This window comes from Phyllostomus hastatus, unplaced genomic scaffold (genome assembly GCF_019186645.2).
Source record: "Phyllostomus hastatus isolate PE091 unplaced genomic scaffold, TTU_PhHast_1.1 phas_contig_209, whole genome shotgun sequence".
NCBI classification, from domain to species: domain Eukaryota; kingdom Metazoa; phylum Chordata; class Mammalia; order Chiroptera; family Phyllostomidae; genus Phyllostomus; species Phyllostomus hastatus.
Genome location: NW_025333735.1, coordinates 18,467,035 through 18,492,105, shown reverse-complemented (window position 1 = coordinate 18,492,105; position 25,071 = coordinate 18,467,035). Strand labels below are relative to the sequence as shown.

At 33.4% G+C, this 25,071-nt stretch overlaps 1 protein-coding gene across 13 annotated transcripts in view; it reads left to right on the top strand.

The window, feature by feature from the left end:
- Positions 1–25,071, top strand: part of MIER1 (MIER1 transcriptional regulator) — a 56,834-nt gene that overhangs the window by 14,896 nt on the left and 16,867 nt on the right. For all 13 annotated transcript variants that reach the window (XM_045835366.1, XM_045835365.1, XM_045835375.1 and 10 more), the window contains 5 exons: positions 4,075–4,220; positions 12,498–12,659; positions 14,022–14,154; positions 15,867–15,931; positions 19,264–19,336. In XM_045835366.1, coding sequence (XP_045691322.1) covers positions 4,075–4,220; positions 12,498–12,659; positions 14,022–14,154; positions 15,867–15,931; positions 19,264–19,336 — 579 coding nt within the window. The remainder of the gene's footprint in view (positions 1–4,074; positions 4,221–12,497; positions 12,660–14,021; positions 14,155–15,866; positions 15,932–19,263; positions 19,337–25,071) is intronic.

Here is a 25,071-nt window from a genome sequence, read left to right as displayed (position 1 = left end):
TTGTCTTCTTCAAATACGGTACAAATTCATTTTTTCCTAAGATAGAGGTTGTGATCATTGGACCAAATCTAGGCCACACATAAGTATGATTTTGTTTGGCCAGGATAGTAGTGATCTTTAAAAATGTGAATATTTTATATAAAAACCTGGATTTAGGCTTCTCATGATCAATCAGAGGTTCTAGCTCCACTGGGTACAGCATTTCTGTATGGCAACTATTGATTGGAGCTAAATAGCAGTCAAGAAAGTTTGGTGCCAGTCTTTCTGACTCAGTGCCCTGGGACCTGACCAAGAGAGAGTACTGCCTTCTGTAATGAAGTACTCGGATTAAGGAGCAGCCTAATACAGCTAAAGAAGAGAGAGAAAGGGAGCCCTCTGAGGCATTGTAATATTTTATTTGAAAACATCTTACATTTAGTTATGCTGTATTACCGAGTGTTCCAGATAAGTGAAGCAGTCACCTTTCTGTGCTTATATTTTAGAAAGTAAGTTTATAAAAATGCTTAATGTAATGTTAGGCTTTTTTTAATGGGTGAGGATTCTTTTCATGAACACGTATTATTGTACTCTGTGTAGTATAAATAATGCATGAAGTGGTGGCGGGGGGGTGGGGTGCAACTAGAAAGCTCCAGATTTCTTCTAAACAGTTGATTTTGTTACATTTATATCAACTTCCTGGTTTACAAGTATGCTCTGGATGGTTGAAATTGAAAGGAGTCTGACCTCAGATAAATACTAGAATATTGTATCCTTGTTTAATTTATTTTTCTTTCAAACATAGAAATCATTTTTATTGAAAAAATAGGTTCTAGATGGTTTTTGTTAATGTTGGGGCACTGCAAGTAGACTTGAGTTTTAGATATTCTATGAACCTTTGAGACATTCATCAGGTAATACATAGGTACATAAAAATTTCTCCAATTCCTCAGTTCCCATTGCTTTTGAATCGGTTAAGGCTGAACTGGAAGAATAGTAGAGCTTGAAGAATACAAATGTCTTTGATGCTCTACTTGCTGAATTCTTGTACAAACAGATTGAATCTTCGGGTTTCTTTCTTTCTTTCTTTCTTTCTTTCTTTCTTTCTTTCTTTCTTTCTTTCTTTCTTTCTCTTTCTCTTTCTTTCTCTTTCTTTCTCTTTCTTTCTTTCTTTCTTTCCTTTCTTTCCTTTCTTTCCTTTCTTTCCTTTCTTTCCTTTCTTCAGACTAAGGAAGATCTTTTGAGATAGTGTTATATCAGGCTTTTACCCAAGGGAATGTTTGTTGTTCTTATAAGTAATACTGATATTAGGCAGTTATGCAAGTTGGAAAAAATTAAGAATAGAGGCATCATGTAAAAAAATGTTTGGTCCATTGGTGAAAGGTTGTGTCCTTTGTAACATCAGCACTTTGGAATTTATTTTAGGAATAACGGTCACAAGTTAAGTGGTTTGTCTGTAGACTCCACCAATGTAAACCAATGTGAAGGTACAATACAGAGTTTAACCTATAAGATTAGTAGCCGTTAGAGGTGGGGATTTAGGGAAGGGAGGTAATAAAATAATTTAATAAGTGCACATGATACATTATAAACTGAATTAATCTTTTGAATGTTTGAAGTAATGTAAGGTACCTTTTAGTAATTTTGCAGTAGTATGTTATTTTATGACAAAACACTGATACTGGCTTTAACTCTGAAACATATTTACTTACACAAAGCACCAGACTCCCTACACCTAACAATTTATTTTTGAGACTTTCATTCCCTAGGAGAAAGTCTAATGATGGGCCTTAGCAATTAACAAAAAGGAATAGGATGATTATTTGGTCCCAAAGAACAAGGTAAAAAGAAGTCAAATATAACAAGTCAAATTAAAGCAAGGAAAAATTGAAAGTTTATTTTTAAATAAGTACAGTGCATATGTGGGGAAAGGAATTGGAGTAAGAAGGGAGAAAAGGTTCATCCACATTATCTTATGTGGGAGGAGGAAGTGGCAAGGTTTTGAATATAATGACAAAAGAATGGAGGACTTCAGGTAAGTTACATAACACTCATGATCTGGTCTGTATACTCATATGAGCTTGATTTTTTTTTTAAGTTTGTAAAAGGGTAAGTAGTTATGAATTAAGCATAGTTATTTTGACAATATTTGCATCTACTAGGAATTATATTATGATTAGGATAATAGTATACAAACTGGTTCTGTGAGGTTTTTAAGGATATTTATGCATATAAGGGAGAAGAAAAGTATAGTGTCATCTATAGGAATATATACTTATTGACTAAGTGTTTCAGAAGATTGCTAGGTGAACTGAAAAGTTTTTGGAACGTTTCCATTAAAAACTCAGAAAGAAGGGATAATGATTGGGACAAAAAAGCTACAATTAAATTAGTGGTTCTCAAACTGTGCAAGTCCCTCATCCAGTACTGAAATGTCCTACTAAAATTATGCCATGATTTTTTTAATTTCTAAAAGAAATTAAGATAATATACTTTCCTAAATGTTTATGTTTTTATTTTGTGAATCATTCTAAAACTTTGATAAATTTGTTAACTCTTTTTTACTATACTGTAGGATGATACCTGATTAAGCAATTAAATATTTAGTTATTTTATGTTTAATATCAGTATTTTATTATGTTCCTCAGAGGGTACAATGACCTCTAAGTGCTTTGCCATCTGACATGACTTGGTATTCACTCATCATAGTAAACATAGGCTCCCTTCAAGTATTCTTTGAAGCAGCATATCTACTGTTTTTGAGGCTGTGACTTACAGGAGGCTTAGAGTGCATTAAAAAGCACAGGCATTGGAATTAGCAGGCCCAGGATTCAATTTCCTTCCTTGTCACCTACTGGCTCTATGAGTTTAAAGAAGCTACTTAACTCTCTGAGCCTCAGGTTTTTCTTTTTGTTTTTCATAGGATTGTATGAAGATTAAATGAAATAATATATGTGAAGTGCTTGAGCATAGTACAGTATTTGGCACATAGTAAGCACTCAAAAAATGGTTCTTATTCTAAAAATTGTGGGAGGTGACAAGAACCTGGAGCATTTAGCATTTCCTTATCCCTTGTAGCCTGCATTTCAACAAATCAGTGTCTGTATTGCTTTGTTTCACTTATTGATTCACGTATTTACTGGAGGGAAATGGAAGAGTATGTGCATCTAGTTAATAAAACTTTTAACAATTTAAATTGATTTTTAATGTTAAATAACTCATTTGTTTATTAGTAAACAGCACTTTTGCAAACTTATGTGCATGTTTGACAATAGCCAGGTATGGGGCTAGATATGTATACCCAGCATTTGCAGTCTGCTGTTACAAGGCTTAACCTATTGAGTACAGTAGTATTCCCTACTTATTAGGGTAAAAATAGATTACCTTACATACCAGTTACCTACTAGGTTATTTTTAATGCCTTTCATAAGAGTGCTGTATGCAATTTTAATACATTTTGCTTTTATATTTTATCTTTAGGTTATTTCATGTAAAAACCATCTAAGTAAGTTAAGGACAGTTACCTATATATTGGAATAAATTTTCATGGATGTTCTAATAGAAGAATAATATTTGCAGCTTTATTTTCATTAGACTATATATTCAGATGACTACATATTTCACATGACTTTATATCCTTCTTGGGGGCCATAGGGGTTTATACTCATTGAATCTGTTAAATGTCAATCAAATGATTAAGAATTATGGACTTTCTTATAAAAAAGATCATCTTATTTTGATGAGACCATTTATTCATTACAACTCAAATTTCATTTTTAGAAGACTACACTCCTTTTTACTTAAATGCTGTACATTGTTTAAATGTATACCCTCCTATCTCTGAGTTTTGCATTTGTAACTATGTTTAGAGATAAGACAAGGCAAAAAATAATCCTTTACATCTTTTAGAGAAGATTGGGAATGGGGGTGGTTATGAGTAAAAGCAAGAATTTCAGAAAACATAATAGTTGTTTATATAGCCTTTTTGGGGGTACTTTTATATGACTTACAGCCAGCTTCAAATAATGCACATTATATTAATACTAATAAGATACTCTTAATTTGATTTACCAAATTTTAAAAAATATTCTTTACCAGGGGGTTCAGCAACATCAGATGACCATGAATTTGATCCATCAGCTGACATGCTGGTTCATGATTTTGATGATGAACGAACATTAGAAGAAGAAGAAATGATGGAAGGAGAAACAAACTTCAGTTCTGAAATAGAGGATCTTGCAAGGGTAAATAACAATAAGAACTTGAGGATGAAGCATTTATAACTTTTTCGTGGAGAGAGGAAACACTTGAAATTTTGGTTCTCTGTTTTGGGGGAAAAGGGATGTTATATATAATTGCTACGAAAATTCTGTGTGGTCATAGGTAGGATGTTTAAAGTTTGAAGTGGAAGGCCTTTTTCTTTTTTTAAAGAAGTAACTTTATTATGTAAAATAGAATTCAAGTAGTTACTTTGGTAAAACATCACAGGTATCATATGAAAAAGGGAGTCTAACTTTCTTCTTACACACTTTCTGTCCTCTCCCAATTACCGTACCTTTTATTTTTATTTCCCTTTATTGCCAAAATTTGAGTTGTCATCTTCCTCATTTCCCATTTATGCTATAAAATGCTATACATTGTCTCTGTCCCTTCCTATCAAAGTGACCAGTGCTTTTATTATGATATCTGTTGGTCAATTTTCTCTCTATTGCCAGTGGTGTTTGATTCAGATTATCACTCTCTTCTTATACTAAAATTCTGGAGTATCCTACTGTCCAGTTTTTCCTGTCTGTCTGTTCCTATTTATTATCCTCTACAGACTCATCTTCCTTTACCCAGGGTTTAAATTTGGAATTTCCCAGTTATTAGTTCTGGACTTTGTTTTCTTCTGTCTCTAGATCAGTGTTTCTCAAAATGTAGTATGAGGATTAGCTGCTTCACAATCACTCTTGTTCTTAGTAAGAAATGCAGATTTCCTTTGCCTCTCCCTTGGCATACTGATGCAAAATGTCATAGGTGGGGGGAGTGAAGTGTCATTTAACTATGCACATGAAATTTGAAGGTTACTAAACTAATAGGTGCTCTATTCTTATAGTGTCTGTAGCCTCAGTACCTTAGTTTATTTTTCTAGCATTAATGTATTCTCTGTTCCAGTTTTGTTTATCTAACCACTTTTTGACATTTCTGCTTGCGTATCTCAATAGACTTCTTTAAATTTTAAATGTCCAAAACAGAACCACTGATTGATGTTCTTCTTATCTACCTGTACCTTCCCTGTCTTTTCACCTTAGTCAAAAACCGTACTACTATTCACCTTGTTGCCTAACTCAGAAACCATTCCTGATACCCACTCATTCCTGATACCCATTCCTAAGTAGGCTATTGTTTCTTTCTATAAATATATCTCTTATCTAACTCTTCATTTTTGCTGCCATTCTGTAGCCTTGGTCACTATCATTTCTGGCCAAGACTATTACTATAAATTTCTAACTGGTTTCTCTATTTCTCCTTTTGCCACTGTTCTCTCTAATATATTTGCATAATAGCCACGATGATTTTCTCAAAATACTAATTAGTTTATGTCAGCCTCCAGTTTAAAATTTTACAGTGGCTTCCTGTTATACCCAAAGAAAATCTAAACTCATCGACCTGGCCAGCAAGGTCACCTACATGATACGGTCCTTCATCCATGTATTTACACTGCCCCTGTCATGCATTTCCACAGCTGCACAAGCTGCTTCCATTCTTTGATGTGCTGATTTCTTCCTGGTTCAAGGCTTTTCAGCTCATTCTTATACCTAGTATGCCCCCCCTTTTTTTTTTCAAGATTATATTTATTTATTTTTAGAGAGGAAGGGAGGGAGAAAGAAAGGGAGAGAAACATCAATGTGTGGTTGCCTCTTGCATGCCCCCACTGGGGACCTGGCAGGCAACCCAGGCATGTGCACTGACTGGGAATCCAATTGGCGACCCTTTGGTTCACAGTCCGGTGCTCAATCCACTGAGCCACACCAGCCAGGGCAGTATGTGCTTTCTGAACCTGGCTCCTTATCCTCCTAAGTCTGGACTTAATGTTGTCTCCTCAGAATGGCCTTTTCTGTCCCCTAATTAGTTTTTTTTAACCACTGTACCTAATTCAGTGCTTTCTTTATACCTAATACAATTTATGATTGTTTAATTTATTGTCTGTATCCTCCTTTAGTTCCAGGAGAGGATGGACCATGTGTGTTTCATTCACCAATGTATTTGATGGTACTTAGCAAGAATGGACACTCAAAGTTTTGAATGAATGTATAAATCAGTCATTCCATATATGATTTGCTATACTCCATGATAAAAAGAACATATGAAATCAGTAAGTGATAGTGCCAGTCTTTAAGGATTTGGAGTATATAATATCATGGGAAAAATGAATTCTTACATTTTCAATATAGTAATGAAGACTAATCTTTATGTCAGACCCCTAGTTTGGAGCTTTTTAAAGTGTACATTTAAAGAGCTGGAAAAGAAGTCCTATTTAATATTTAGTGAAATCTTGTCAGATGGTCCAATTTGGATCATTTAGTGGTTCAAGTTTGGTTAATCCACAGTGCCAAAGCAATTCAATATTTTATTATTTTAAGCCAGAGAACAGAATTGATCTTAGTGACAATGATGTATGTGGTCATGCACTGCTTAGTAACAGATATGTTCTGAGAAATGTATCGTTAGGCAACTGTATCACTGTGTAAACATTGTTGAGTGCACTTACACAAACCTAAATGGTATAACCTTACACACCTAGGCTGTGTGGCATACCACCATCGTATATGTGGTCCATTGTTGACCAAAATATTATGACTGTAGTTATTATGAAAACTTCTCAAGAACAGGTTCAAAAGCACATGAAGAACCTGGAGTTAGAACTATAGAAGGGGCTGGAAAACCATTTAAAAGGCAGATAATTTGCTTGGATAATTCAGAACTTAGGTGATGTTCAAAGGAAACAAATTATTTAAAAATTAGTCACTTCACATATTCATGAAATGGAAAGGCAATTATTTTCAATTATTTGCCTACATATACAGACATTTCTGTTACTTTAGATATATTTTACTGTTTCTGAATAACCCATCCTTGGGGTGAATGGAGGAAAATCTTATATTTTATATCTTTTCACATTGTACATTACCTAAGTAATTCAGTAATTAGGAGATAATCAAGTACAGGTTATATAGATTATGAGATGGAATGATTGTCTATTTCAGGAAATGGGCTATTCCATTTAATTAGTACAAAGATACTAATGGGCTTTGCTAAAATTTTGAGCATGTGATTATCTTCTTTTGTTTCTTTTTTATTATATCTCCTTCCCTATTCCTTAACAGCCCCCCAAAATTTACTTTCAAATGTCTGTTCCTTGGGGAAAAATAATTAAAATACAATTAATATATAGAGAACATAGAAAGAAGAGAAAGACAAGGGAACCAGTCTTTTATCATTTGTTTCACCAAGATAGTCTTACACCTTAGATACTTCTTACTTTTTCCACAACAATTAAGGTTTAGGTTTATGTAGCAATTACCAATGCTTTCATCAATAACCTATAGCTAAGCTAGTTCAGGGCCATGTGTTGGATTTACTATAGTTATACTCTTCAGGTATGAACCAAACCAAATGATATTTGCTTTTTACTTAAAAAATAAGCAAGACTTTGCCCTGATTTGCTTTTATAGAAGTGAGACATAGTTATATCAGGAATTGGTGAAGTGGTTTTTACCTGGCACTTTTGTTGCATGAAATGGACTTTTGATGTAATTGTGACAGGATTCTGACAGTTGATTTATTCACAAGTAATCAATAACTGCATAGCCTGTGGTTTGAAATTCATTCAATTTAATTTCTAACATTTTAAATGAAAACTAACTTTTCATAGAATAAACTTTGATATATATTGTTATATTTGCCTGCGTGAAGCTTACCAATATAAAAGGTGTTTTAGTTATATAAGTTTAGCATTTAACTACTTTAATTGAATTAGATATACAGGTCAGAATTTATTGTGGTGATCCATAGTCAATAGACTTTTATTTGCTAGGAATAGCAGTATACACATTTAACATTTAATTTTTAAACATACTCTTTTTTTTAATACATTTTTAAAAAAAATATTTTTTTAAGATTTTATTTATTTTTAGAGAGGGAAGGGAGGGAGAAAGAGAGAGAGAGAGAAACATCAATTTGCAGTTGCTGGGGGCCGTGGCCTGCAACCCAGGCATGTGCCCTGACTGGGAATCGAACCTGCGATGCTTTGGTTACAGCCTGCGCTCAATCCACGGAGCTACCAGCCTGCGCTCAATCCACGGAGCTACGCCAGCCAGAGAATTTTTACACATATTCTTAAAACTCAAAGTTCACAGAGAAATGTCTAGGCCTCAGGGACTCCAGTGCCACCAAAACATGTTTTCTATTTCTGCTTTTCTACATGGTAATATCTTTTTACAGAACAGCTCTCCTCATATGCCGTCAGTTTCTAGGTCTTCCAGATTTACTGCTTGATACAGTCTGTGTTTCTGTAATTGCTGTTGGTAAAAACCTTGAAACTATAGCCATACTTGGGGTCATGTGCCCATTCCATATCTGTGGTAAGGGAATGCCGTTATTTCAGTTGGGTCAGATGCTATGTGATCTAGGAGGTGAACTTTTCAATGAAATACATGCTTGAAATGGAGAAAAGAATATTCCTGGAAAAAGAGTATAACAGTAGAAAGGATTAGAAACAGACAACAATAAATGATTCTTACATTGTGGGCCTTTCTAAATCTTTAGTGCTTCAGTTAGCACATAATAGGAACACTATTACTTGAATTTGAAAGTGAGGATTCCTCAGCAAAATGAATTTTGGTTTTTATTAGAGTTTTAGCCCAGTGTTGGCTGCAAGATCTTCACTTTATACCTTAGATCAAGTAAGATACTTCTCATCCTACTGCCAAACTCTATTGTATTCCACAGTGGGTCATAATTGTTAGTTATTAACTTGTTTCTTCTGACTATTGCTTACTAAATTGATATTGGGTGGCAGAGGTTAATATAAAAGTTAATATATAAATAGAAGCATAATACTACTATATACTTTGTTTTTATGTTAAGCAAGCATTGCCTGTTCTTGATGGAATATGCAGGCATTGTTTTGTTCTCACATGATGGAACCCACCTAAAACTAACTTTGAGAATAAACATTTAAGATGTAAAACTTTTTTAGAACTTTATTGTTTTTATTATTTTTTGTAAGTCATGAATGTGTATCTGGGCCCAAAGAATGTCTAGAACCAGAGATTCAGTGTCACTAGGACCTCTTGATCACTCTTAACTCGTGGTTAAATCCTGTAGATTTCTTCTGCAAAGTCTCTTGAGTTTTTTCTTTACCACAACCAGTCATTTAGTTTAGATTCTGATTATACTATATGTGACTTACGGCAGTGGATTCCAACTTAGCTTAGTCTCCCTGACAAACTAAACCTCTCTGCCTAAGTGCATCTCGAACATTTTGTTGTGTGTATGATTTTCCCTAAGCCCTGCCATAGTGTCAGTCACTGCTCAACAGCTACTCTCAAATCAAGTCAAAAGTAGAATAGGACAGATTTTTTTTAGAAACTAAGTAAAACTATAGAAAATAGTTTAAAATACCAGTCCTAACTTACTTTTTTAAAAGCTATTACAGATAACCTTCTGCAATAATCATGGTAACCTACTTATTCGTTTTTGTTTCTGTACTTCTGTATTTTTTTTCTGACTTGATTGACTTTTTCTGTCTGCCAGTTCTATTACTGTTTTTTTTCAAATTAAAGCAGTTCTTCAAATGCACTGTGATCATCCATCCACTTTTGATTCCTCTGTTCTCTGCCTAGTCAGTATTAGAGGTATTAGTAAATTTTTCTTAAGAGAAATTTTTAGAAAGTGAGTCACACTTCTCAAATATGTGTCCAAGAGGGAAAAATCATATCCTAACCATGGATGTCAGGCATCCCACATTCCTGATAGTGATTTTAAAAAATAAAAATTTCTTTCCATGTAGCTAGCATGATACTTATTCTTGTGACACGTAACTAAGCTAGATGTCAGATGTCAGTGATAAGCTTGATTAAAGATAATGATCAAGCTTTATTACCTCCTACTGGAAAGCCTGGTTTGCAGTTATTTTATCTTAGAACTGTGAGGTAAGTGGCAGTAACACAGAGGCAGTATCTCCTAGTGCTTACAACAAAAATGCAGATACTTAGACTCCACCTTACCTTTACTAGATCAGAAAACTATAGGGTGGGATTTAACCCTCTGTTCTAATACGCCCTCAAGGTGACTCTGTAGCCCTGAATAAGACAAACCAAAGGGTAGAGAGCCTAAGGACATTTATTTGGTGATCTGCCTGTTTAGTGTGATCTCTCTATCAGTTAAGTCAGCTGTAAAATAGTAGAGGTAATACTAATTTATATTAGGATAATTTTAAAGACTAAATATAAAACAAACTTTTAATGAATTCTTAAGGTCCATGTAAATGTAAGTTGCAAACTTAAAGTGTCTTCCCTGGTTTGGCCCTTACTCATACTAGTGACTTCGGTGGCTCTTGTTCATAGTAGTGACTTCAGTTGTTAAACCTGCTTCTAATTTGTGGCACAGAATAGGTTTATGGAAAGTACGAGGTAGGATTAGAAGGTCTAGGTATTATGGTAAAGTCTCTGTCAGTGCATGATGTTTCTCTCTGCTTGGTTTTCTGAATGTCATTATAAGTATGAATAGTGAACACTCCCATCTGGTACTTTTAAAGATCTAATAAGATTGTGTAATATTCTCACTGTGCTTTTATTTCTCTCCCTGAAATATCTGGTGTATAGGAGGATGTTTTAAGGCAGCTATTTGTTATTATTGCATACAAAACCACTCTTTTCTTCATCTTTCTCTTATTCTACTTTTTTTCCTGATTTTGAAGTCCTGTTTTACTTCTCAGATCCTGACTCCTAACACCCAAAATTCTGTCTTTTGTACCAGATCCTTGGTACATGGACCTGATGCTTGCATGGACTAGATCCTTGAACACCTCAAACACTGTGCTGTTGTTGCACTTTGAGAATCACAATATGAGATGTCAGTTAAGTATGCCAGCTGATCTTTTAGCTGGGGTGGTAATACCTTATCTGACATGGTTACCACTTTTTTGGCTATGGCTGCTTCAGGTCATTAGTCAGGATCTATTGGCTGTTTTCAGAATCTATTTCTCTTTCAGGAACAGATTCACAAGCTGACTTATAACTAGAACATCTATTTATGTTAAAAAGCATTTTCTTCCTATTTCTAGAAGAAAACTTTTAAAAATTATAATCTAGTTGCTTGTACACAAATTCTGAATGATGGAAGTTAATTGGTTAGTGTCTTAAGTGTCATCAAGATATAACTCCCAGTTCAGTATACCTATCCTGCAATAGTTTAACACATGGGCCAGACTTATTCTATTCATGAATAAGACAACAGGACTGCTGGGGAAATACAAAACATGTCTTGTTTCATGAATATCCTTTTGCTAGTTTCTAAACCAACTCTGTTAAGGCGTTCGTGTGTGTGTGTGTGTGTGTGTGTAATATGTTCAAGCAGTGGGTCAAATTCTCTTTTAATAATCAGAATTTTGTCATGTTTCCCTGGTACTTCATGTCAGTAATCATATTGATTACTTATTAGAGTGAGTGCCTTATGCAGGAAGCTGTTTCATTTCAGTACATATGGGTATTTCTTCAATTCATCCTCAGTCATTTCATCCATTGTGGGATCTGGGGGAGGTTTCTGGCTGAGGTAGCATTAGACTTGAAATCTGGTTACACCCATTATAACTTAGGTGATTTTTGGAGAAATGGCTTAATCCATCAGCCTCAGTTTTCTCATCTGTAAAATGGAGATAATATAAAAATTTTGTAAGGTAAATAGTAAAGATTACATGAGATGGTTTTATATGTAATTATAGATAACCCTAGAAAAGAATATATGGCTAATGTATTCAGTATCATTCCTATACTATATCACTGCTGTTTTAATGTATTTGGGCTGGGTGGGCCATGAATTTCATCTCCCTTTCTGGGTTTGTTAACTTAGTTTATAGTCTGTTTATGTTTTAATTATTTTATTGCCCCATTCCCAAATTATGTATGGTACTCTTAAGTGTGAACATCCATACATAATATTAACTGATGGTGTACATTAACTGAATCGATTACATAAAAGAATAGTTCTAAATCAGTGTCCCTTTTTATTATAATTAAAGGTTTTTGTTGTTGGCAATTTGAATTGGTCAGTCTCATAGAAATTCTTAAAAGACTAAAATTTTCTTAGCTTTCAGAATTATTTTTGGTGTTGCTTTTTTATGATTTGAGAATTCTGCATACAGGTCTAAGAGCATTCTTCTGTACTGAATGAATGAATGAATACTCTATAGATTGGTGAAGTGTAGCAATTGATATACTACTTATTCAGAAATTAACATTTTATTTTGGTCTATTTAGGAAGGCGACATGCCAATTCATGAACTTCTTAGCCTTTATGGTTATGATAGTACTAGTCGACTACCTGAAGAAGATGAAGAGGAAGAAGAAGAGGAAGAAGAAGGTGAAGATGATGAAGATGCTGATAATGATGATAATAGTGGCTGTAGTGGAGAAAATAAAGTAAGCTTATACACATATATCTTTAAGACTGTAGTCTTTATTGTTGGAGTTACAATTTTTTATGTATTTTGACTCCTTATTTTTATAATCTGTCGTTATTCATTCTGATTTTTAAAGTAAAACATTTAGTCCTGGTTGGTGTGACTCAGTGGTTGAGCTTCAGCTTATGAACTGAAAGGTTGCTGGTTAAATTCCCTGTCAGGGAACATGTCTTGGTTGTGAGCCAGGCCCCCAATTGTGTACAAGAGGGAGCCAACCGATGTTTCTCTCCCTCTTTTTTACTTCCCTCCCCTCTCTCTAAAAATAAATAAATAAAGCCTTAAAAATAAATAAATAAAAATAAGGTCATATGATTTAAAAAATGCATTTAAATGTTAAGAGTTAAAATACAAAAACAAAAAAACTGGCTGGTGTGGCTTAGTGGGTTGAGCACCGGACTGTGAACCAAAGGGTTGCTGGTTTGATTCCCAGTCAGGGCACATGCCTGGGTTGCAGGCCAGGTCCCCAGTAGCGGGCATAGAAGAGGCAACCACACACTGATGTTTCTCTCCATCTCTTTCTTCCTTCCACCCTCTCTAAAAATAAAAATAACAATCTTTTAAAAATATTTAAAAAATAGCCCTGGCTGGCATAGCTCAGTGGATTGAGCGTGAGCTGCGAACCAAAGTGTTGCAGGTTCGATTCCCAGCCAGGGTACATGCCTGGGTTGCAGGCTATAACCCCCAGCAACCGCACATTGATGTTTCTCTCTCTCTATCTCTCTCCCTTCCCACTCTAAAAATAGATAGATAAAATCTTAAAAAAAAAAAAAAAAAAGAAAGAAACTGGCTTTAAAAAAATATTAAAAAAATAAAGAATTAAGATACAGAAATATAAGTCCCCTATAATCCACTCCTGAGGGGTTTCAATTGTGACATTCAGATTTCTTTTCAAATGCCTATTCTAAATAAAATATACCAACTTTTAAAAAGACTTTATTTTTAAGTAAAAAAGGCTAATTGGAAGTTATGTATTTATTTTTCTTATGTGTGTTGAAAAAATTTTAGATTTACAGAAGTTCTAATATGGTACGGAGATTTTCTGTGTACTCTTCACTCAAAACTTTTCCTTATGTTAACGTCTCACGTAACCATGGTGTATTTATCAAAACTAAGAAATCAACATAGGACCATACTATTTAATTGAACAATTCAGATTTCACTAATTTTTCCATGAATGGCTTTTCTCGGTTCCAGTATTTGACCCAGGACACCATGCTACAGTTATTGTATTTTAGTCCTCTAGTTGTACTTAGAATACTATGGTCTTTTTATCTCCAACTTTTTTTTTTTTTACATCTTAAAGCAATTTATGATTCCACAGGAAGAAAATATAAAGGATTCATCAGGTCAGGAGGATGAAACTCAGTCATCCAATGATGATCCATCACAATCTGTTGCTTCTCAAGATGCACAGGAAATAATCCGCCCACGTCGATGTAAATATTTTGACACAAGTAAGTGTTACTGGTTGTTGCAGTTGGAGTATAATTTTACTATTTAATATATGGCCTAAAATTCTAGTATTTCTTTTTCACTGCTGTGTTTGAATTCATTTACTCTGAAATCTCACTCAACAGTAATAGAATTTTGTTCTAGGTTATTAGCTTAGCATTGCCGGGCCCTATTCATGAATATACTACAGTAATTATTGTGTCACTGTACTACTTGGTTTTGAGTGTATTTCTTTTTTTTTTTTAATTCTTAACCCTTTCTTAAATTTCTTTTGTTTCATGGTCATCTATTTTTTTATTTCTCCTAGTCTTTTCCTTTGTTATCATTTCCTACTTTCTTTTCCTCTTAGCCCTTTTTAGATTATATTCATAAACATTGCTTTCTCTAATTAATACCTCCTAGTTCTGAAGAAGTTGTTGACTCAAGATAGGAATATGTTATACAGAGAGAGAACTCTACTAATTTTTCTACAATTATGATCTAGTCAGAGATGACCAGTAATTGGGAAAACATTTAATGTATTTGCTCCACAGTGTTTCATTCTAAATAGTAATCTTTACTCTAGAAGTCAGCAGTTTGATAAAAAGTCAGTGATTAGTGTTACTAAATTTTTGGCCTAAATTTCTTTACTTTAAAAGGAAGAAAAACATTTGAAGATCAGTAACCTCTCATGAAATGAAGTAACGTGATTAAACATTACTACTGCTTTGTATGAATGATTTCTGTTACACATTTAGTTTAGAAGTGAATGTAGTACTGCTAATAATTTTATTGAGTGCTTAGCTAGGACATTGTCCAGTTGAAAAGTGTGTCAGTGCAAGAAGAGATTAATTACTGAAATAATTGTGTTAATTTTAAGTTTAGGGAAATGTAGTATTAATCCCTTAATTAGTTAACAGAGCACATCCTATGACAAAGTGGTGTAGGGCATGCTAAGTGACTGCCTCTTGAAACAGTATTGAATCTGGTATTTCAGTTGTGATATATGCATGGAAACTAGACATATACTGCCTATCTTAATTTCTCTGGGGAAGAAATCATTTCTGTGTGTAATGTTACCCTATTGAACTTTGGGTACCATTTTAGAATTGAGAAGATGCTGAGAATCTAATAGTTTTCAAATTTCTTACCCCTTTCTGTAAATACATTCTTACTCCAGAATGTAAACACACAGCAGCTTGCCTGCTCTGACCAAAGCAGAGGTTGGGGAGAATCGAGGGTTTTATACATATCATCCCTTCACATGCTTCTCCCCCAAAGTGATGCTGTAAAGTTCTCAGTGTTTCAAGGAGCACTGCTTGGAAACCACTGTTTTATCCAGATTCTCATTTTATAAGGAAGACATTGAGATCATACCATTTATTCTGTCACTAGGCTCTTGGTAGAAGAATTAGATAGAAACAGATTATTTTGATTTCTAAATTTTGTTCCTAAAGTTTTTGTAGAAAATTATTTCATGAGGATACAGTTATCAAAGATTAGGATTGTCCTAGAAAATTTATAGACTTTTTTTGGTTTGTGGGGTTTTTTTTTGTTGTTTTTTTTTTAATAATTGATAGGGTATTATTTGATGAGAAATAACTTGGCCTAACCCTGTAAATACTTTTGGGCAAATCTGATTATCTTGATGGTAGATGTAAAAATAAAATACAAATATATAGATGCAGACAGGATAAGCAATCATTTTATAGTAGTATTGTCTTGCTTATTCTAGATAGCGAAATAGAAGAAGAATCTGAAGAAGATGAAGATTATATTCCATCTGAAGACTGGAAAAAGGTAGTTAGAGCCATATTTTTCAAAAACTTAGATAAATTAATATTTAAAAAGCCAAGAGTAATTTTTTTTTTTTTTTTTTTTTACTAACTGCATATATGTTGATAAAGTTGAGGTAAGCCCTTTTGTGACATTTAACTGTTGGGTAGATGTTCAGATTTCCCCTAAAACATTCAGGTGTTTATCCTTTTATAAACTAAAATCATGGTATAGAAAGAATTGGTCTTTGTTGAGCAAGCTGGCATTCAAACCAAGATTAGAAATCCAAATTTCTGAACTCATGCTAAACTAGAGTTTTGTTGGACTATAGAAAATATCACATGTGGTTTTTAAAAATATATATACTTGGAAAAACAATTGTGGAGGCTTATTGTTATTAAGTAAATTCTGTTTAATAATTTAGATTATAAATTTTTCCATCCTATATTAATGTTGATATTTACAACACCAAATATAATGTATGAAGAGATGGATTTGGGCTTCTCTAAAACTACATAATTAAGTTAATTTCTAAATTGAATCTAAAGATAATATATTGAATTGTAAGCTTTAAAATACAGAATTGTATAACATTGTCTAACCATACAATTAAATTAATTATAAGTTGTTGCAAAGTCACTGACTTAATGAAAATATATCAAAATGTTGTGTAAAATTATTTAGAGCAAATAATTTATATAGCAGAAATAATGTCATTAATTTTCCTCTTAAAAACTCCATTGAGTTTTTTTGTTGTTGTTGTTTTTCTTACATTTGATTTTAAATTTAGTGCATAAACAATCATTTCTTTGAAAGCAGAATAGCGCAGAACATGAAATTGAGTGCACTTTTTCCATTTGTCATGATTGATTATTGGGTTGGCCAAAAAGTCCATTTAGTTTTTTTCATAAAATAAAAAGACACATTTTTCACTTTCACCAATAACTTTATTGATTTGCATATTTTTGGTATGTCAGCTATCTCCTGCATGGTATAACATTGATTATCCTTCATTAATGTCTTAGTTTGATCAACTAGTCTACCCAACGGAGGAGCATCATCCAGTAAGAAATCTCCAGCATGAAACTTGGCAAACCACTTTTGACATGCTCAGTCAGTCACAGTACCTTCTCCATACACTGCACAAGTCTTTTTTTGCGTTTTACCTTCTTGAAATAAAGTCTAGTATGCTGAAAATGTCTATTTCCTTTTATCTTCAATATTAAAATGGCACAAAAATTCACCAGCTTTAAGTTTTTTTTAAATGCATGCTAATATGACAGCTGTCATAATACAGTCTAACAAAATTATTTCAAATGAAGTTAAAGACAACTAAGCACTACTAGAGTCATCTTAACGGAAAAAAATTAAACTTTTTGGCCAACTCGATATTTAGTTAATGCTTTGGAGCTTTTCCTATTTTGGGGGTCAGGGGGAGCAGTTTAAAAATGTTCTAAGCAAACCTAAAAAAGAGCTGAATCCCTTGGTGATTAAAAGAAGGGAACATTATATTTAGAGTTTCTTTTAGGAAGAATGGACTATTTAAGTGAACTTGGACTGGGCTCCCCAGGATTTTGAGCTTCAACCAGATTGATCTGTTACAGGGTTTCTGAAAAGATATTTGGAAGAGAGAGACGTCAGTTTGGGTTAGAATGGTAAGGGAAGGTTAGCCCAGTATAGTGTGTGTTAATTAATTTGAGAGGGCTGAATAACAAGGATCACATAAGTTAGTATTTGTGTGACCGATTTGGGGAGATGTTTTAATCCAGTTTTTTTCTGATTTTTATGTCACGTAGAAATTAAAATGATAAAATCTAGAAACTTTGAGTCATCTTAGACTGTTATTTTCCCCGACACATTCAAGTTTATATACCTTTTCTCCAAAATAAATTGACTGTTTATGTATCTAGAGTGTTCAATATAGTATTTAATTAGATTTTTTTTTTTTAAATAAAGGAACAAAAAGCTCAGAGGAGGGAGAACAAGGGGGGAGTGAGATCTTTGCTGAGGAGTATTGCTTCCTCATCAATAGTATGTAATAAAACAGGCCATGGTAAATTCAGATTGTTTTATTTCACTCTGATTTTGTTGCAGTAAAAAATTGTCTAAATTCATAGGTCATCTAAGGCTTGTAAGATAAAATCGAATTATTATAGAAACTGGGGTAGAGGAAACAGCTTTGAAATCCAATCTCTGTTCAAGTCATAGCTCCAGAGCTAACAATTCCTAACATCAGTGAGGTGACAGTAACTGGAGAGAAGAACTTTTCAATCCTACTAGTTATTTAAACTTACTAGACTAAGATTTGTACCTTCCCTCCCTAAGTTTTCCATTTAAAAATGCAGTAAATTTGTTCTTAACATTTAGCCGCCAAAGGAGAGTCTGGTCTCTATGTGTTGTAAAAATCTCATCAGTGGTGATCTCTAATGTCTTTTTGACCAGCCAGTTTCCCCTAATCTGTGATTTGACTATATAAATTTGATTACCAGATTTCTTAAAGTAAGATTTAATTATCTTTTGGGGTTACTTTTTCATTTTGTATTGTTTTAATGAAAGTTGGGCACTAACTTGCTCATCCATTTGGCCTCTACTGAGCTTTATACGAACCCTTTTTTGTTACTTCCTTTATCTTAAAGCCCTGGTTTCTCAGACTTGTGTGTCATAATCAGCTGGACAGCTTGTTAAAACACTAATTGCTGAGTCCCATCTCCAGAGTTTCTTGTTCAGTAGGTTTAGGATAGGACCTGAGTATTTGCATGGCTATTATTCCAGGTAACACTAATGCTGCTGTTCTAGGGACCATAGTTTAGAATGTAGATACTCTGAAAAATACCTGAATTTGAATGTTTTTTAGTGTTCGCCTCAATCTTACTATTTGAATAGTAAGAATTCATTTTTTCTCCATATTTTGAAGTTAGGTTTGAATCCATTGTTGTATTGCTTATCACCCCATTATTATTACTAATAGTTTCATCCAATCATATCCAAGCTCCTATTATTAACTCATTCATCCTCACAATACTTCTGAGGTAGTTAATTGTTGCATCTGTATTGTATGACAGAGGAACAAGGAACAGTTTGCCCAAGAAGGTGGTAATACTAGAAACTAGATATAAAATCTGTTACTAGATACAATTAATGTTTTTTTTTTAATTTTTTAATTTATTCATTTGAGTGGGAGAGAGGAGAGAGAAACATTGATTTGGTGTTCCACTTATTGATGCTCCTTTGGTTGATTGTTGTGTGTGCCCTGACCTGGATTGAACCTGCAACCCTTGCGCATCAGGATGACGCTCCAACCAACTGAGCTACCTGGCCAGGGCCCTTACTAATGTTTTATGTTATTTTTAAAATAGGAGATTATGGTGGGCTCCATGTTTCAAGCAGAGATTCCTGTTGGCATTTGTAGATACAAAGAAAATGAAAAAGGTGGGTTATTAGTAAAGTTAATAGCTGAATTCATGCTTTTGAAGTGACGAACTATTGTTTTATAGCAAGATAAGAACGACAGTTTGTTACCCTACTGTATTATGAAAGAGGGCCTACATTATTTCTACAAGAAGAAAAATGTTTTCTGTTTTTCCAGGTTTGTTCATACAAGTCTAGTGAAAAAAGTGAATTCTTATTTTGGTATTAAGTGACTTAAAATACCCCAATTTTTTATTTTACTTTATTTTTTTCATATTTTAAATACTCTGAATATACCCTTTCATGGCCTGTACAATTTAAATTTTAGAAGTTATGTCAGGAAGATGTTGGACAGGTCTAAAAAAATCTTGAGTAACCGATATAAAAAAGCTTATTTGCTTCTGAAACATAATATTACTTATTAAAGTTGATTACTTTGATACTTGTATATTTAAAATAATTTGGGAAGACAACTTCTATACTTAAATTTTACATGACTTTTTCATCATTTTATCTTAAAGTCTTGAGGTAAGTCATAAGTACTTAAATTTCCAATAATACAAAATACTTGAGGACTTTTTTTGTTTTTAAAGCCTTTTTCAGATTACTCACTTTAGGTGAGTTCTAGAAAGAATGTTGTGGATGTATATGTGTTTTCAGTGAGTTCATATGCAGTGTGACATCACTCAGTGCTAGAAATCTTTCATTTGTTTTATTTCAAGTTTTCTTCTCAACATTTCAGCCTACATATGCAGATCGTTTAGGAGTCATAGAAGTCTTTTATTGTTTTGTTTTCTTGTTAGCATTCCCTCCAGAAATTTATTTTATATTGTAAGTGTGCACCTGCTTTGAGGGCAAGCAGCAGATCAGAGCAATTAAGGGAATACCACAGGCTGGTAAATTCTAGTGAAAGTAAATGTGTTTTAACATACCAGTAATTGCTTTCACTCACTTTCAGATAAGTTCCTGCAACATACAGGAACATTAAAGGTATCATTATGGAGTGACCTAGTTACATAGTAAAGTTCTGTGTGTGTGTTTTGTGAATACATTGTAATTACGTGCAAAAATAAGTGATCCATTAGCTTTTGTATTTTTTGTAATTGAATCTTCAGTGTTATGTTAAAACATATGTTTACTATTGACTTCTTTCTAAATAAAGAACTGAAAATTAGACATTTATTCCATTTTACTAAATTTCTTTGTAGGTGGGAAGGAAAACATCTCAGTTTTATATGTGGCAAGTTAATATTATGGCTAAAGATAGCTTAATTATCTATTAATATGTTTTATATTTTATTTTAATATGTTTTATTGTCAGATATCAGTGAATAAGTGATCATAATCTCTAATTTTCAATTTTTTAAATTTTGGATTAATAGTTTTTAGTTTTACCAATTTTAGAAAGCAAGTATACTTTTTTTTTCAGACAGCAATGGTTAATCAAATTTTTTCACTTTGAGAAGTTAAGTCTCTTAGATTGCGTAAAGATCAGATTAGATTTAGTAGGGTGATACTGTCTGGAAAGCTGTGTGGTATAGGGCCTAGCCTCAGCTTTGTAGAAGTAGGAATTCAAACTTTTGTTGTAATACCTAGAATTTGCTTCCATTTAAGGTACCCTATGCATGCAAACCAAACACATGTGAAACTTATGTAAACCACAGTTAGAAAGAAAGCTGTCAAAGGGATAGTGCTAATTTATGCATTTTTTCCTTTAACAATTACAGGATATATTTTATTGGTTTGGTGAACACATTCCAAAAAGGAAAACATTTGGTTTGGGAAATTTTGATAAAAGTTCCATAAAACTAAAGTATCCTGATATCTTTACTTTAGGAATTGACAGATCCCTTAGAATTTTTTATTTATATAAGGAAACCCTATTATTGAGTATTTGGAAACATTGATAAATTTTTGTCTCTGTGATATCTGATTTCTTTTTTATTAGGCTCTATGCAGATTATGTATTCATCAGTTATCACTCCAAACAATTACATAAATCAGATTTATATACAGTTACATACCAGGCATGTTCCTTTGAATCTATATCTATTTTGGTTACAAAATTTCCATTACATATTAATATTTTCTTAAATTTATGTAAATTACCATTCTCAACACAGTATATTATAATCATTTATTCATCCTTGTATATGTAATACCTAGGATGATCTTTATCACATAGGCGCTTAGTAAAATTTGGCGAGTGGTTATTAGATGGGGGCAGAATGGTGTTGGCACAACTGATACAGAATCAGTAATCTTGGATCAGCATTTGGCATTTGACTTTGGACAAGTTATTTAATTTATTCTCTTCTAATATTTAATTTATCTCTTCTAATATTTAATTTATTCACTCTATTATTGCTACTTATAAAGTAGCAATAATAGAGTATTTATAGAACCCATTGTGAGTATTTATATGTGACACTTGTATGTGTAACACTTAGAAGTGTAGTGTCTGGCACACAGTAACTGCTCAGTAAATGACATTAATATTCAGTGAATATTATTGTTATTATAATCTTGCCATTATATCGAGGGTTTTTTCCCCCAGATTTTCAGAAAGTATCAATTTATGCTCTTTTGCTTGCAAGTGATAAAAACCCAATTCATTTTAGCTTCAGCAAAAAAAGAATTGACCTGATTGCTTTACTGGAAAGTCCTTTCCTCAAATATAACTAGACTCAGGAGATCTTATAATATCAGGTATGTCCCCCGCAACCCCCTTTTCTTTTTCTTCTGTTGTCACACAAGCTAAGATGGCTACTGGGAGCTCTTGGCTTATACTTTACACTGTCCTTATAGCCAGAGAATCAGCAAAAATGAGAACTTCCTCATCCCCTTTTGCTCCAGCAAAAGTCTAGAGAGAAGTCTAGATGAGTCTCTGTTGACTCATCTTGGGTTATATATCCAGCCAGAAGTAATTACTGAGACCAGAGAGGTGAGTGAGTAATTTGGCTTGCCCTGGCTCATTTAGCTGTTCTTGGGATTCCTGGGATGGGGGCTGTCACTTCCACTTAGCATATAGGAAGGGTTTCATTCCCAAAGATGAAAGGCATGATTTCTCAAAGTTATGTGTGTTTTATTGTCATTCTCATTCACTGGACTGAGCAGACACTGCATCTTGGTGATAAAACTAAATAATTTGAATGCTGTGCTAATATACATCCTACAATGCATAGGATCAAAGCTCTTCTCCATCACTAAGAATTATCCAAAATGTCAGTTGCACCAAGATTGAGAACCCAGGACTAATTTAATTGAGAATTAGATGGGTTACTTAAGAAAAAAGAAAGGCAAGGTTCAGGGTATTCCCGGTCAAATTTTCATGCTTGGTGACATAAGTTTTAGAGTAAGTGATGGTTAGGAATTATGAAGCAGTGAATAGCAAAGGACTGTGTGAATTGTTTGTAATGAGCATTTGACAGATTAAGTTACTGAAAACTGAACATATACATTACTCTTAATTGATAACAATACTGTTGAAACATTGTATTTAACCTATACAGGTTTCCCTTGCTATCCAAAAGTGGAGGGTTCCTATAAAACCTTTTGCAAGCCAAAGTGGCACAAAGAAGCAATTAATAGTGTTTTTCCTTTGTCTGAGAGCATTATATTCCAAGACCGCCTCCATAGTAAAACCGCAGTTGTACCAAACCCTGTATATACTTTTTTCTTACCCATATATGTACCCATGGTAAACTTTAATTTATAAATTAGTCACAGTGGGAGGTTAACAGGAATAATAATAAAATAATTATAACAATATATTGTGATAAAAAATGTGAATCTGGTGTTTTGGAATATCTTAATTACTATACTGTAGTCACCCTTCTTGTGATGATGTGAGAGGACACAGTGTCTGCATAATGAGATGAAGTGAGGTAAATTATGCAGAGATCTTCATACCATGGTTGAGAGTGGGTAACTGAAACCACAGAGCCAACCTGCTTATAAGGGGATGGGACTATTGTACTATATGGAAAAAGTTTTGAGTATTTTCAAACCCCCAAAATAAGCTACCAAATCATACCAAATAACACATAAAACCTAAAGTAACATTAACATACAGTAAAACAAGAATGACATGAGGTTCTTCTGTTATCTCAGGACACATCTTGCCAATGGATGCACAAAGTAAATAGAGTTGTATCACAGATACAGACCTTTTAAGATTGTGGGAATTTCTGTTGTAAACCTTATTACAATATAATGCTGATTATGTATTAGCATTCTCATCTTCATAATATATTGATTAGATAGAACCTTAAAGGCATAAAAAAGGAATAACACTTTTTAAAAAAAACTGGAGGCTAACTGGAGACACATTTTTTCATTGGGAATTAATTTCCTAGATTGCTTATGGTTTTGTTGTATTTGTTTCTCAGCTTTCTACATTAGTTACCCCCACCCACACACATGTATAATAAACTTTGTTAAATGATTTTGCAATTCATTTTACTTATCCAAGGAGCTTAATTTGATTACTTAAAATGTCCATAGGAAACACTTCCCCAGCTAACCTGTGTTAATAACAGTGGGTGAGCTCTTGCCTACTGAACTCTTTCACTTAATTACAAGATACAATCATGTAAATTATATCTTCCAGTAATATAAGGTAGATACATTTGTGGTTGCTTTTTAAGTTTTCATTATTTAGGCTTGGCAATTCATTTGAAATGAAATAGTTTCAGGAGATGTCATTACATTTCAATGGTTGTGATCTTTCAAAATCCAGCATGTTTATGTCACTTTAATTAGAATAAAGTAATTTTCCTTTATATTGTTATTAAAGAGTTTTTCCCCTTCATATCATATTTATAAATGTTATGTTTCCTCAGTATTTTAGTGTAGAGTTCTTCTGAATTTCTGATCTCTTGGCATTTAGTCATTCTACAAAAGACTTTTAATATCAATTGTGTTGCCTGTTTTATTTCAATCATAGTTAAAAGTCATTTTATTGTAAACTTAACTGGAAAATAATTTGGTCTATTTCTGGAAAGGGCACGTGGTTTAGTCTCTGTGAAAATGCTAATTGTTCTCACAGCATGGTCATTTTTTAGTATGTTATAATTGCATAAAACAAAGTGTCATATTCTCAGGCTACCCTATCACAATTCAAGGGGTCTGTCTGGCTTGTCATTTGCACCATCTAGCGATGCTTGTGTACTCAGCTTAAATAAGGCTATCTCTGTATCCTGTGGCCACCTGGGACTTCCAGAATGATTGCAGTAGTTTGTGCTGATTTCATAGGCTTCATATGGGGGTATAACTGGGAGAACACTGGGGACTCAGGGACCCACTCTTTATCTTTGTCTTCCTGAGTCAGGGATTCAGGAAGGTCTTGTCCACCCCCTCCCTGTCACTCTAAGAATCTAACTGTAGTCTGCTCCCTCAAGGGACAGAGACTGAGCCAGAGAACAGAAATCAGTAGCAGTATATCCAAAGTCACTTTATCGTGGGAGTTTTACTGTATTTACAATTTAGAGTTTCATCAGAATTCTACCAGCATATTTAAAAAGGAATTAGATTTACAAAGGAAAAGTTTTTAGAGTTTATCCTTTGAACTATATTTTAAAGATTATACCTTTTGGGAAATTGAAAGGTTAGAGTATTTAAACTGTATGCACATGGTGAATGAGGCAGGTAATTTACAGGAAAACACTTAACATAATTGCCTGATATATAGGAAATGTTTAATTAGTTGTTAATTTCTTTTTCATAAGAAAAGGAACTTTAGGCTGTTAGTCATC